General features: G+C 41.0%; 1 protein-coding gene across 4 annotated transcripts in view; it reads left to right on the top strand.

Moving 5' to 3' along the window:
• Positions 1 to 15,475, top strand: part of STK31 (serine/threonine kinase 31) — a 63,845-nt gene that overhangs the window by 17,395 nt on the left and 30,975 nt on the right. For all 4 annotated transcript variants that reach the window (XM_089533072.1, XM_089533070.1, XM_089533071.1 and 1 more), the window contains exons 11-13: positions 4,085 to 4,244; positions 5,574 to 5,696; positions 12,807 to 12,989. In XM_089533072.1, the coding sequence (XP_089389198.1) occupies positions 4,085 to 4,244; positions 5,574 to 5,696; positions 12,807 to 12,989 (466 nt within the window). The remainder of the gene's footprint in view (positions 1 to 4,084; positions 4,245 to 5,573; positions 5,697 to 12,806; positions 12,990 to 15,475) is intronic.

Below are 15,475 nucleotides of genomic sequence, written 5' to 3'. Positions count from 1 at the left end.
AAAACTCTAAACCTTGATCTAAAATTGCTTGGTAAAAAAAATTATTTTGTCTTTTAAGAGCTCTTAAGGAGGCCACTATTTAATGTGTGGGTTGGAGGAGCAACCCACAATCACCTCTCAACTAAGGATCATGCCTTCTGACCTGAAAATAGGTATAATCTGTTGCAGCTATTGCAGTGGAGGAAAAAGAGTGTGGAAAGTTCCTTCTAAGAAGAATCATTACCATGACTTGCTGAAGCCATACAGAACTGAGCACTGGAAGGATGGTGATTTCTGAAATCAGAGCACTATACTATTACTGCTCAGTTATGGGTGGCTTCAACATATCATTCTGTTCTATTCTTTTTAAAAGTCATTTTCCAGGCTGGAGATAGAGCTGCTTCCAGGGTAGAAAGAAGAACGTAGGTGCTCTAGAAGATTGCAGTGGGGATGTATGAGATTCTGGGACTAGTGAATCCAGTTTTGATTTTAAGTAAAATTCCTTCCTGGCCGTGTCAATCAGCGGCTGATAAAGGCTCCATAGCACAGTGCAAGATGGTTTAAAACAGTAGAGTAACACAACAATTGTAGGAAAAATAATAGTGGCCTGGGGAGACACAGTTATACCTGCTTTTTGCCCTGCTTTCCACGAAAAGAATGTGGTAAAGGGTAGATCATTAGAGGAGCCTCTTCTTTATAGGCAGTGAACAGTGAAAAAAATTTCCAGTCTAATTTGCTCAGATTGAGTGCTTGCTTCCTCAAGTACCACTGGATTAAGAAAAGAGGGCTCCCTTCAAACTGAAAAGTACAAATATTTCTATTTCAATAGTAACATCTGTCACTTCTTCAGAACAGTACAGAAGAAGACTAAATATTTTTTCCTCACCCCATGTGTTTAGTTTAGAAGGGAAAAAAAAGAGAGAGGATGATTCCAGAGACTATTTTGAAATTAAAAGGAAAAATGTTGAATTACTAATTACTCATTATGTAAATTCTGCTTTTGTAACTGTAACATGAAGGCTGGATAACTTTGTTAGTCTGTCTTGGAAAATAGTGTTTGGAAGTGTCAACCAAAGTCACTGACAAGACTGTCCTGTGAGAGAGGAAAGATGGGGCTACATCACTGTAAGGAGAGAAAGGAAGGGGTGTATGAGAGGAAATTAATTCAAACCTGAAACCAGTCTATAAGTGTAGGGATTTAATTAGATCAAATTAATCCTGTCAAGAATTTGTTTCTAATTGTCATGTTTAAGTTCAGTCTTTTATAAAAGTTACATTTAGACTGGTTAATTTAGAATTGGGAATTCAGTTAGTATTATGGGATTTGCAGTTATGGCAATGTATCAGTAAATAAGGGGGCAGTGGATGCTGAGCTGAAGATGGATTGTAGGGGGAGTCCTGGGAAAACAGTTTTACCAGATTCTGTAACCATGCTTTTCAAAAGCATGTTACTAGGTTTGCATTATATAGCTATATGTTTCCTTATCAGTTTATTATATTGTTTGGTTAAGTTGTTCATAAGACTGTTAAATTTGAAAACATTGTTAGTTCTGATTTGATTGATTGTGATTGGAGATTTGTGTTCCTAGGTGTCTAAACAAGTAATTAGAGAATTACAAGAATTAGAGAAATGGTGATGTGCTAAGGCTATATAAAGTTGATAATAGAGAGGTTAGAAATGTAAATGGAATATTTTTAAGTAACTGTTGAGTTTCATAAATGTGTTTTAAAAATTACAGTATTATTAGTGTGTTCAAATTTAGTGCTTGGGTAAAACTCAAAGAGTCAAATCCTTTTCATTGGCGGGTTATAAACCGCCATGAAAGTATGGAGTCAGTCTGTACTAGGGTTAGGAAGGTGCGGTGCTTCCGCACCCCCCTAACCCTAGTACGGACTGAGTCCGTACAAAATGGCGGCTCCCCTTCCACATGGGGGCTGCCATGATGATGTCACGACCGCATCGCCTCTATACGGGGTGGCGCGGACGTGATGTCGTCGGTCCGAGCCAGGGCGCTTAGTGCGCCCTTTGCGCAGACCAGGAAGGAGCTCCGTTTCAGAGCTCCTTCCTGGTTTGCAGCACCGCTTTGCGTCGCTGGGCGCAGCCTTCAGACGGCTGCGCTCAGCAAAGCAAGGGAGAAAGGGGCCAAGCAGCCCCTTTCTCCTCCTCCCCGCCGCCGCGGGGTGTCCTTGGGGCTTGAAGCCCCAAGCACACCCCTTTTCAGGCTGCGGGGAAGCAACCTTTTGCCACTTCCCCACAGCCTGGAAAGCGGCGGATCGGGGCCTCAGAGGCTGCCGGTGTGGCAGCTGAGGCCCCGATACACTGGGGAAAGGAGCAAGTGCAGCCCGCCCCAAACGGGCAGTCTGTAACCCGCCATTGTTTGAGAATAGCCAGGTGCAAATTGAGTTATGTTAACAAGATAATAACAGCCTGAGAGAAGAGAATGTTTACTGTCCTAAGGTATTTGAAGGTGGTTAAACTGATAATGATGAATACGATGTATTTCCCAAAATGTTTTGAGAAAATGTTTTGAGCGGGAAATCTTGGGTGGGAATAAAATATTCTAACGGCTTTTTGATTTAGGGAGTGGAGCTGATCTTTGTTACTGTGTGTGTATCTATGATTTTGGGTTCACAATTCAGATCTATCTGAAATATTTTCCTAGCAAGTTGTATCCTGGGTTTATTTGTTAATGTCAGAGGCACAGGGAGGGCAGCAGCTGCTAGTTCTTGGCAGCATGTCATGAATAGGAGTCATGTGCCCTGTAGGCAGTGGCAGCCCTTTGAGATCCCCACCTACCCTCCAAAGGCCATGGCATTTTCTCCCCTTTGTTATTGTTCTTAAATGCTGTAAAAAAGACCCTTTGTGGGGCTGTAAAATCCTGGTGGTGGTCTCTCTCTCTCTGAAACCCCAGAGCAGTCTGAAAGGTAACTGGGACCCAGTATCTCTAATGGATCCCCACAGCAGTGGCTACAAGGACACACTATAGCCCGCCAGAGAAGCAGAAATGATATGTTTCCCAGCCTTCCAAGCATGCCACCCTTCACCTACAGGTGAAGAAACTACTTAGAAAACAAAACAGAATGAATACAATATAAATGCTGACACTTGTTTTTGTAGCTATTGCCCCAAAACAATATGAAGATCCAAGCAAATATGGCTGCACATTTCTTCCTTGCCAGCAACACTTAGATTCAATTCAGTGCATGTGAAGAGTGTAGAATTATGATGCTGATGATACCAGCAGTTAGAATTCATAGTTTTGCATGCAGAACATTTCTTACAACTAGGTAATAGTAATGGCTTTTATTTTATCCCATTGTGTGTTTGGTGATATTTAAAAGGATCATAGAATTACCTTCTATAAATCAGAACCATGAGGCGTGAGGCCACTGAACTGATTCAGTAGCTTTTTAATGAAAACAGTGAATTATGCTTTCACTTATTTCCATATTATTGATTTGGACATTAAAAAATACAGATTGTTGCTTAGGTTTATATTTAATGAAAGTATTCAAGTATTGTATCAGCCCTTTGTAATCTATGCCAGATACAAATATGTCAGTAAATTTCGATACAGGTTGGGTCTCCCATATCTGAAATGCTTGGGGCCAGAAGTGTTTTGGATTTTTTTTCAGATTTTGGAATGATCTCATACATAATGAGAGAGCTTGGAGGTGGGGCCCAGGTCTAAATATGAAATTCATTTATGTGTTTTATGCACCTTATAAATGTATCCTGAAGGTAATTTTATGCATAGTATTTTTAATAATTTTGTGCACAAAAAAAGTTTGTGTACACTGAACCATCAGAAAGTAAACGTGTCACTGTCTCAGCCACACATGAGGACAGTTTTGGATTTTGGAATATTTTGGATTTCAGAATTCCAGATAAGGGATACTCAACCTGTACTACAAAGAGAGTAATTGAAATAATTGGCATTCTTATTTGGTAAAAGCATAAGTATTTTTCTATGATTTTCATATCCCTTTTTGTGGCATAGATGTATTTTTTTTATTGGCCAATTAAAAAAAAACATTGTTGTAAAACTGTTTATATGTCATTTAACATCCTCCTCTCCTTATTTTAAATTATCTTTTTATAAAGGAAAAGCAGTATGGGTACTCATTTTGGAGAAGACTTTTCAGAAGCTGTAAAGGTGGTGAAAGAAGGATGTCTTGCTGCTCCTTGTTCTTTGGAAAAGTTGGAGAAGATTTGGATAGACTATAACTCAGCTCAAGAGGAAATTCGCCTTTGCAAAGATGTGGTGTGTAGAATATAGAATACCTTGCCTTTTTCCTCACAAGGTTTTTTTATGTCTATAGTTTGAAAAGATCCTTTTGGACATTTAGCTTGATCTTTGATGCATCTAATAATGTGTGTTTCAATTAAGTTAGGTCTGTAGCTGAGTAAGGGGAATTGCTGGAGTTTATTGCCTGTTACTGGAAAAAGATGTTGCAGCTTTTCCATCCCCACAGACTTTGGGCCCAACATAAACTGCATCCGCACTGCAGAAATAATTCAGTTTGACACCAGTTTAATTGCCATTGCTAGCAATAGTGGTTGCAGAAGAAACGAGGATTTTTCTTTGTGGGGGGAGCACTTGAAACTGTGAGGAAGGCACATCTCTGAGACATCTGGGCACTTTGGAAGCAGCAGCTGAATAGCTGTCTGAGCAGTGACCAAGGAGCCTCTTGCCTGCACTGAATTTTGTGAGTTGTGAGATAAGCAACTCCTAAACAATGTCTTTGTCACCCTAACTCCTGAAGCAGGAGGCTGCTGTCTCCCATTCACACAGGACACTCCAGTATCATGAGTGGGGTGCAGGGAGAGTCCGGGGATTCTTCTTCGTCATTACTCCTGAAGCAGAAGCCTGTTGATAGAAGGGGAGATGGCAGCCTTCAGCTTTATGAGTGGGATCCAGGAGGGATCCAGGGATTCTTCCTCTTAATTCCCAAAGCAGGAGACTGATGTGTCAGTGGAAGATAACAGCCTCTAACTCCCAAAGCAGGAAGCAGAACTGACACCACAGCCTTATGCTTCAAGAGACATAAAGGGGAAAATAACTAAGACCCTATTAAGTGAATGCAAAGATACTTTACAAACTTGGACACTTGTGATTGTTAATTCCCCAGGGGGCTGAATTACACAGGAGTCTTGGTGGTCCTTATCCTTGGCGCCTGATCATTTCAGGAAGGTCTCAGCTCCCCAGCCTAGCCTGGGGTGGAGTGGGGACACAGAAGCCCTCATGTCCCTCCCTCTCTGCAATCTGTGCCACATGGCTACACTGATGGGTAAATTCTGGGAGCTGTAGTCCAAAAGATGAACTTTATCAAAGCTACGCATCACATGGAGATGCAATCGGAAGAAGGAACATTTCCAAGTTTTATGCATCATATAAAGGTTAAAACATTAAGAAGAAAACTGTATTGATGTTGTGGGTTTCCCTGCTGTGTGGATTATACTGTGGAAGTTGATTTGCTATTTTTTGTTTTACTCTGCAGAGCTGTCCCACTTGTCACTTGTACTCTGTTGTAGATCAGAGATGAGAACATTTCAGATGTGCCTTCCTGATCTGTCCTTTTCTTATTTACAGGATGATATTCAGTGCTTGATTCTTCACAGAAACGAAGTACAAAAGAATTTGTACTCAGCTATGGAAGAATTTATCCTAGAAGTGAATGATTTGCCTCTTTCAAAACGCTTGGAAGTACTGCAGGTTGGCAATAGTGTTACATGCTTTTATCAGTGTATAGGGACATTTTCACACTGCACATAGCGCTACAATTTCAGTTTAACTGGCATGGTTCCATCCTATGGATTCCTGGTGTTAGCAGTTTAGGGAGGGGCATTTAGCATTCTCAATCAGAGACGAATTAAAAACCTGAGAATTCCATAGAATGTTGCCATGGTAGTTAAAGTACAATCATAGTGCTTTAATAGTGTAGTGTGAAAAAGTCCTAGTTTCGTTTTTCTCCATCAGTCTCCATATGCTAGAACACAATTTTATGCTGGAAGTGGTATACTGTGAGAAGTAACCTGTCATATGGCCATGCTTACACATCTTTACTTCTGCTGATTGCCTTTTGCCATGGATCCAAAACACACCACAGAAATAATCCATTCTGAGACTACTTTAACTGCCTTGACTGAATGCTAAGGAATTCTGGGAAGTGTAGTTTTGTGAGACATTTAGCCTTCTCTGTCAGAGAGCTCTGGTGCCACAATAAACTCCAATTCCCAGGATTCCCTAGCACTAAACCAGGGCAGTTAAAGCGGTCTCATGCTGGATTATTTCTTCAGTGAGTTTTGGAAGGGTCCCTGGAAAGTACCAAGAGAATTCTGTTTTGGTGCCTCTCCTTATCCAAATGGCTGGCTCATCACTTAGATCAGTGTTTATCAAAGTTGTGGTACTCTGGAGTGATGACAGTCTGAAAACCATTAACTGCCAATCCCGGGGGAATTTCCAGAAAAGAAAGAAACAGTGGTAGCAAATGGATACAATACCAGTCCATAGCATGTTAGGGAAAAAATGTCAGTTTCCCACATAAACATAGCTGAGAAGTACCAGTGTTGATATAGCTGTCCTGGGGAAGCTGTGCCCTTTCATATGCTGTTTTCTTTCAGTCCCTATCAGCCCCTACTCCTTGCTAATGGTAGAGGATGATGAAAGTGGCAGGTGATCAATATCTGGAAGGCCTAAGGGTTTTAAAGCTGAATACATAGGTTTATTTTGTGCCTGTGAATACACACAAGCTATAGAGTACTCTCAGGAGAGGTATAAAGAAGGTATAAAGGATGAGTATGGTTTAAAATTTTGGAGAAGACTTAAGATGCTATGAATGAATGTGTGTTTGAATGTATTTAATGTTGGTAATGTTTGTGAATGTTTTAATGTTATGTAAATTTATTCAATAAATATTTATTTTAAAAAAAGAGATAGGTAGCCATGCTATTCTCTTGCAGTGAAAGCAACAGAATCCTGTGACATCTTAATATATGTGGAAGATGTATTACGAGGATAACTATTATAAGCCTTCTTCTTGGAGCAAGACATTTAAAATAAATGGTTAGGTTGTGACAAAATGAAGAGTTGCATCTATTTTAAGTATGCTTTCCTTGCATAGAAAAGATAAGCCTTAGTATTCTTACTAATTGCATTTGTTCAAAGGTTGGGAATGTCTGTTTAAAAAGTGAGTTACTTGAATATGTGGTGCAAAAAAGAGGGATTTCAGAAGTTAGTTATCACCTTCAATCACACCCTTACAATGCCCCTCGTCTTAGTCTTTTAAAATTAGTCTGCATCAGTTTGAACTCCTTGGATATATCCAGCTGGCATAGGAAGATGCTCAGGCAGGTCCCTGATTTTGTCCTAAATAGTAATATGAACGTGTGTCCACAAGATGGCAGCCTTCAAGCATTTTGGCCATAGTTTTTTGTGGGGTTTTTTGGGCTATGGGGCCATGTTCTGGAAGAATTTATGACAAAAACACGGAAGTGTAACCCTAAATCAAAAAGGAATGTTGTAAAACAGAAAAGTTTAGGGGGGAAAAGGAAATGCTTCAAAAGATGGCTCAGTTTTATTAAGAACAAAATAGAAGAAAGAGGTGGGTTAAAAATGTTGTCAATCAGTTAGGCAGGCAGGAACAGTAGGATCTGTGTACAGAGCCCAAAGATAGAGTATAATGGTACTCAAACCAATACATACAAATGCTAATAAAACCAATATGTACTAGGCTAAAAAACTATAAATCCCAACCAGTGAACAAAGTGAAGGGAGATGTTTGACATACAAAATGCAGGTTCAAGTAAAGTATTCAACAACTCCAAAAAGACAAATGGGAGGGATTACAGTACAAGCCCATTACAAGTGTAAAATAGATAAAAATAAAAATAGGACCAAACGCGTTTCAACACTAAGTCTTCTTCAGTGGTCTAGAAATGCTGAAAAAATAAATAATAATATCAGTGATTTATCAAAGAAATATAATGGAGACCATATTGTAGATGAATCATATTACAAATATACCTGTTATAACAGCATAGAAGGTATCGCAATAAATGTGGGCACATCCAGTGAAGGTAAGTAGTTAGTTGTCCAATATGAACCTAAAAAGGTACATTGGAAAATATATACAGTGCACCTGCGCCATACGCCGGCGTGCTTTACGTGGACTTGAGCTTACGCGCTCAAGCCGCGGGGCACGCACAAGGGGCGGCGCATCCCATTCAATTGATAGAAAGAAAAATTACAATGTTTCAGCCCAGTTACAGTTATCATTCAAACTGAGGAGTTTTCTGTGTCTGTAAAGTAAAAATCCAGAAAACTTCTCTTCTTTGGAGTTTCCTTTCCAGACTGACCCCAGTGCCAGGCAGAAGAATTTATTCCTGATGTCTTGCCTGCATATGTGGCTGGCATCTTTAGAGAATGATGGCATGAAGATGTGTGGGGTATATATACTGTGTGACCCTTTGTTGAGAGGAAGAGATTTATATGTTAATCTGTGTGTTGGTCTGTTGGTGAATGGCAAGGCATCAGGGTGGGAAAATATGGGATGAGGATTTGTGTCTATTAAATTAGTGATCCATTGTCTGCTGGGAAACCCCCTGACCTTGGGTGAAGTTCATTTTCATGTGCCTGAGCATTTTGGCCATGCTCATGAGAGCTATAGCAAATGGCATAGGCTGTCTGGCAGACCTGGTTGTGGATTTTATAGCTTGTTTTACAATCTTTTATAAATGTTTCTTGAAAGAAAATAATGCTGGTCTGTTGTCCTATATTCCTGATGCTGTGAGCCTGCAGATTTAGTTGTAAGCTTCATGTATCTTTTTGTGAAAAGAACTGTCTCCCATTAGCTTTTGAAAATGAGTGTCTGAACTCTGTGATCTTTTAAAACTTTTCAGAATTTACTATTGGGATGCATACAAACATGATTGGAGACAGCAAGTGTCATATTTTTGTCCTCTGTAGAGGAATCCAAATTCCTAGTGTGTTTGGTTTCTCAAAAATATGTACAGTTCCAACAAATGTTTTAACATTTGTCTTGTTGCTTTAATAATACTTTAGCATGCTTTTAAAAACATCTTTAAAATATATAAATGTATACACATCATAAAACACATTTACACTTTTTGATGTTGATGTTGATTTTATTCTTCTTTGTGTAAAGGTGTAAAACTTTCCCAGAAATCAGGAGGAGAAGATGGGATAGTGAGACTTCACTCTTGCATTTGGGAAAGTTCTCTTTCAAATCAATAAATTTTCCCCAAGTTTGACTACAGATGCAAATGTATATCAAATGAAAATATAAATGTTTCTGGAACTCATACTTTAACACAGTGATGGCGAACCTTGTCAGGTTCGCGTGCCAAGGGGCGGGGTTTTCTGCCACCTCAGGATGGGACTGTGTGCTGGGGCAGGGCTTCTGCCCAGGGGACAGGGCTTCCACCCTCCACGGGTGGAGCTTCCACCCTCTGGGTGAGGCTTCTTCCCCGTCCTTTTACTGGCACCCAGCTGTCGGGTCAGCAAAGGGCCGTGAGGGGGCGGAGCCATGGGCACGGTGCCAGTCCTCCTTTTCCCGGACCTTTCCTCACCCCAAAGGCCTTTCTGGAGCCCTCTGGGGGTGAGGAAAGGCAAAAAGGGAAGAAGAGGAATGGGCACGCCCCCTCCCCACGGACCTTTCCCTGCCCTCCAAGTGCCCCATTTGGGGACACTTGGCTCCCTGCCTTCCTTGCCACGGACCTTTGCCTGCCTCCAGCTGTCTCTCCCGAGACAGTTGGAGGCCGGCAAAGGTCCCTGGGGAGGAGCAACTGGCACGCGCCGGTCACTCCTCCTCTCCCCACACTTTCCCCGGCCTCTAGCTGTCTCAGAGAGGCAGATGAAGGCCAGGAGAATGCTGCGAGGAGGAGCCAGAAACGTGCTCCTTCTACGGTATGCCTTTTTCTGTCTCTGAGGCAGCTGGAGGCCAGGAAATGGCATTAAGTGCCGCTTCCGGCATGCGTGGCATAGGTTCGCCATCAATGCTTTAACACATATTGTACCCTTACTCAGTTTTTAGGGACCTGTTAGATACATAAATATATGGAAATATATTGGAAAAGTCACTGTTGGGGGCTACAGTTTCCAGAATCCCACAACCAGTGTGACCTTTATATAACTAAGAAAATGAGAGTCACTTTATAGCATTTCAAAGGATCTCTATAGGATTTCAAAGGGCAGAAGAGATAACATCTAGAGATTACATAGATTCTTGGGACTGGGACTTGGGGAGAGAGTGGGTTTCAAACTCAGTCATGGAAACCAACTACGTAGCCTTGAGCAAATCATTCTCAAGCCAACAGCAAACCTCTGCTTTCCAAGAAAGTTCTAGAATAGGGTCGCCATAAGTTATAGTTGACTTTTAGGCACATAACGAATAATAGATCAGTGTGGAAACAAGTTTCTAGCTTCTGTGTCTATTGGCATTCATGTATATGTGGATTATTCCTGACCCCACTGTGTTTTAGTTCCTCTTTTCCTGCTTTGCCACATTAGAGCAGGGGTAAAAGAAAGTGTGGTCTTTGTGCCACATACAGCCCCAACACCTTTTTGCAGCTCAGCACCATGCCCCTGCCCAAGTCCCTGAAAGGTAACTTCTCACCCAAGAGAGATGGATTCCCCAAACAAGTGGTCTTCAGATGTGTTCAAGTGCAGCTTCTGTCACACTTCAGCTAGCACAGCAATTGGCCATCACATCTTGAGGGCATCAGGTTAGTGCAGGTAACTGAATAAAAGACTTTCCTAACTGGTTAATTTACTGGTCAGGACTAGGCAGCACAGAGGATGCAGCTACACTGCAGAAATAATGCAACTTGACACTGCATTTACTGCCATGGCTCAATAGCAAGTACATGTCTATACAGCTTACCCATGTACTAAGCAGTTTACAAAGTGTAACCTAATTACCCCCAACAAGCTGGGTATTCATTTTAGCCACCTATGGAAGGATGCCTGACTGAGTTGACCTGGATCCCCTGGCTGGTATTGAACTCACAACCTTATGGGTTTGAGAGTGTGTACCTGCAGTACAAGCATTTAACCACTGTGCTAGTTCTGGAACTGTAGATTTGTGAGATTATCAGCCTTCTCTGCCTACCATTGAGCTATATGTCCAAAATAAGTAGGCTCAATTTACTCATTTTGGTTTTTGTGAGTCTTCAAGCTTAATTTGCTCTGGGCTCATTTATTTGGCTTTTTGGCCAGTCCCTAGTATCCCTAGGAGTGCTCTTCTGCCCATTTCAAAGGGCAGTTTTTCTTTCTGTCAGCTTTCTTCACTTCTCGGCTTTAACAATTATACATAGAAATTCAAAATACTGTAGCCTGAGTGATCCTGACTTTGGTGTTTAATGCTGTATCTTTACACTCCAGGATCTTAATCTAGTTTCTTCATAGCCTCTCCAAGTCCTAGTAGGTCTTCTGATTTCTTGACAGCATTTTCCATTTTTATTAATAATTGAGCCACAAAAATCTTTACAGTATTTCATTGTCTTCACCATCCATTTACAATTATGTGAATCATATGTGGTTGTTATTTTTGTTTTCTTAATATTCAGCTGTAACTCTGCTTTTACACTTTCTTCCTTGACTTTCATCAGTAGTCATTTCAAGTCTTTTGTGTTGCATGTTGGCAGTATTGTGTAATCTGCATATCCTAAATTGTTGATGATCATTCCCCTAGTATTCACAGCTCCTTCCTCTAAATTTAATCCTGCTTTTGGTATGATGTGATCTGTATATAAATCAAACAGACATGTTTGGTCTTAGCATGACACATTTACCATTAATTAGCAACAAAAAGTGCATACCTCCACAGATTTTACTTCTCTTACATAGACTGTATGGTTTCTTTCTTGATTAGTCAAGTGGCTAACTTGAGTAACCTTTTTACCAAGAGCACAGAATAAATTTGGATTCAGTCTTCTCAGTAGCAGGTAGGTTAACCAGATAAGTAAAGTTATGCCTGTTTTTGAAGCATGAGATTCCATGCAGTTCAGACAAAGTGTATACAAACACCACTTACACCTTTAGAGAAACCACTCTAAACACCTTTAAAGAAACATTTGACATCAGGTAGGTCCTTCAGGATCTTTCTCAGCATTTTCTGCATCAAGCACAGTTGTTCTCTGCATACTCCGAATCAGCTTTGTGTCCTTATTATCCAAAGTGTTTCATGCAAAAGACCCTATGGATATGTCAGTTTAAGACACAGATTAGCCTGTTTTCTCTTACTCTGTATTTTCCCCATCTGTCTAGGGTATAGTTGATTATTAGAAATGTTCTGTGCCATTTGTCCCTCTGATATCAAGGTTTTGTTTGTTTGTTTGTTTTTTGTTTTGCATAGAATTGAAAGATGAGCAATTTTGATGAGCATGGGCAATCTGTTTGCACCAGTAGGTGGAACTTGAAGGATGGAAGTGGCTTTCGCAGTATCCTTGGTGGGGAAACAGGAAACCTCTGCGAGCCATATTATGCTCAGTGGATAGCTAGGTTTCATTACTTTTGCTATCTTTTCACACCTTTGGAAATTCATTCCAGGCCCTTGATTTAAGGACCCTTTACAGTATGTCAACTGAGTTTTCTTGCTGGTTTATTTGCTACTTTGTACTTGGAAGAGGTGGTGCTCATTATCTAAACCCTGCTAGAGAATGCCTGGGGGTTCCCATGAACAAGATAACCTGCTTCATTTTATAATATACGTAGAGGGTTTTTTATGCACTGTTCCCTTCATTGCTTTATTTATTTCTCTTTTTCTTTCCCAACCCTGATGGTGTTTCCTTTGAAATTTTGTAGAGATTGCAGGGATCTTTGGAGGCTTCATGTGGTCAGGCTCATTATGAAGCAGAGAGTTCTGATGAAGCATTTGAGAAGTTCTTTGAGTGGAAGAACGTGAAGCTGGAAGAATTCAGCCGGGTCAGGAATGCCACAGATGCTTCCTTGCAAAATCTTGTGACATGTTTTAGCAAAATAACTCAGGTAAAAATGTCTGTGTTGTCTCAAACAAGAAAACAAAACTCAGCATTTATCAACATGATTTTGGGGGCCAAACTGCAGGTTATTTTGGAGCTCTATGCTTTGAAATCACAGCGTACTTTGATTTATCCAAAGGCAGCTGTGAAAGATAGCAGGAGCTGCTGTGGACCACAAGGGAAACATGTGGCCCTGTAAATGTTCCCTGCTGCTGTCTTTATAGCAGTGGTAGGAGAAACCACCCTGATGGCAAAAGTTTGCCTCTTTGGTGAGTGGGATCAAATGATGGGACAGAAACAAAAATGAGGACATCACCAAACAGTAGTGATACAAAGAGGGGGACATATTTATACCTAGAACCCAGTGATTGTCCCCCTCCTAGTGCAATTTGGGGAGGAGATGTGCATGGAGATTGTAGTGTAAGAAGAAAGGATTCAACAGTCTTTCCCCATGCACCCCTTTCATTGTGATAGCTTTTATTAAAAAAAGGAAATGTACAGTGAGAGTACTATACTGTGTGTTTAGGACCTTTGAAATAAATCTGAATATCTGAACTGGAAATTGTTGAACATATTCTTTTTAAATAGTACTTGGGAAGAAACTGATTTCCTGCATGGTTCCTAATTGGTTATTTTCTGGTTTGACTTGGCTGTGTTCCCTTTGCCTCTGCAAGCATCTTGGCTTGTATTATCATGGGCCTTCTATATTGATGGGGGTTTGGTTCTGCCCCCTCCCCCATGGATGAGAAAACACACAGACAGTTGCACCCTGTATTATTCAGTGGCAGTGATGTGAACATATGTGCTTCAGCTTGTGTGCATCTCATAGCCACCATTGAATAATATGGGCCATGGCAATCCATGGGCAGTCAGAATCGTGGATCAGAAGCCTGCTGATATGGCAGGCCCACTCTACTAAAAGAATTCCATTTTGTATAATAAAATGTGGAACCAGTATGTTACTGATTCACTCTTCAGTTATATTAGAGCAGGGTTGGATTCCATGTATTTTGGATTACAGCTCTCAAAATACCTTAATATACCTATGCTGGTCAGTGCTACTTGGAATTCAATTCCAAAACATCTGAAGGGTCAAAAGATGTCCCTTCCTATATTTCAGCCCCCTTGTTCCATTAGTTTGGAGGGTGTGATTACCCCATTTCTGCCAAGAGTCTTGTATTAATGAGCGTTATGGGGGTTGCTGACTTAGAAAAGTCTTTGAGAACTTGGATGTTCAACCAGAGAGTATATGATGATTGTGAGAAATGGGTGAGCCAGTCAACTTTCTTCCCAGAAATTGGTATAAAAAGAAAAAAAGGTTTAAAAGATTACCCATTCATTTTAGCATAAAATGTATGACTCACAAGCAACTTTGCAGATACTTCTGAAGACGGCTATAGTACACAAAAATGTATGCTGATATAATTAATTAGTTCTAAAGGTGCCACACAGCTCCCCTTTCCTTCCTTCTTTTTATACTGAAGTAGCTGTGTCTTTCAAAATCCCAGCAACCAGTGTATCCGTGAGCCTGTAAATAGGCCAAAATAAAGCTGCTTCGGGTCACTTTGTAGGTATGCTGTTTAAAAGATGCATGCGTCCTAAGAAGCCAAAAGCCCCACCAAAGCTGTGCTCCAGTCCTAAGGACTGGAGCACAGCTTTGGCACATCTTTTGGCCTCTTAAGATGCGTGTGTCATTTAAACAGCATATCTCCAAAGTGACCTGAAGCAGCTTTATTTTGGCCTGTCTGAACGGGCCCTTTGATTCAGTAGCATGAAGGTGCATTGGAGGGTAATGTCTGTAGGGGCTGGCTACTATTCTCTCATGCCTGGATTACTCTACTTCAACTGCCAGGACAGGCTTCCCTGCAACCTTCCTAGTGGATGTCATTGTTTTTAAATCTAATTAAAGTTCCACGTCTGATATAATCCCATCATTTCCCATTATGTTTTCTACTGACATGTTCCAGATAGTGGACAAATAGGTTGACTAAATGCATTGTATAAATGCACTACCTTAGAGTATCGTATATACGGTGGGCCCTTTCCTTACGCAGGGGATCCATTCCGGATCTCCCCACATTAGGGAAATTCCATGTATGCTTGACCCCCATTCAAAAGAATGTGGCTTGTGCCTGCGGTGCGTGCGCGCCATTACCCCCTCTGGAGCGTGCCAAGCCATCTGGCGTGGCTTTCATGTAATGCAGGTGCACTGTACTGGAGTATAAGTTGAGAAATTTTAGTCTAACACTGAAAAACTGGATCAGTTTATCCATTGATCAATGCTTATTTTTTTCAGAGACCTTTGGAGAGCCTGTGCTTCTGGGGTGTGGGTTAAGGAAGCACATAGTCAGAAAGCAAGACAGCAATCTGATCCCCACTGGCTTGAGCCTTTTTGGCAGCCTTGGCTTCCTCCTTCCTTTTCCCCTGAGCTCAGTGGGCCACCTCAGGAGGAGTTTACTGCATTACTTTTTGATCATTGGTTCCCTCAACACC

This window comes from Sceloporus occidentalis, unplaced genomic scaffold (genome assembly GCF_023333645.1).
Source record: "Sceloporus occidentalis isolate IW3139 unplaced genomic scaffold, rSceOcc1.0.p SCAF_7, whole genome shotgun sequence".
NCBI classification, from domain to species: Eukaryota; Metazoa; Chordata; class Lepidosauria; order Squamata; family Phrynosomatidae; genus Sceloporus; species Sceloporus occidentalis.
This window is presented reverse-complemented; position numbering and strand designations above follow the sequence as displayed.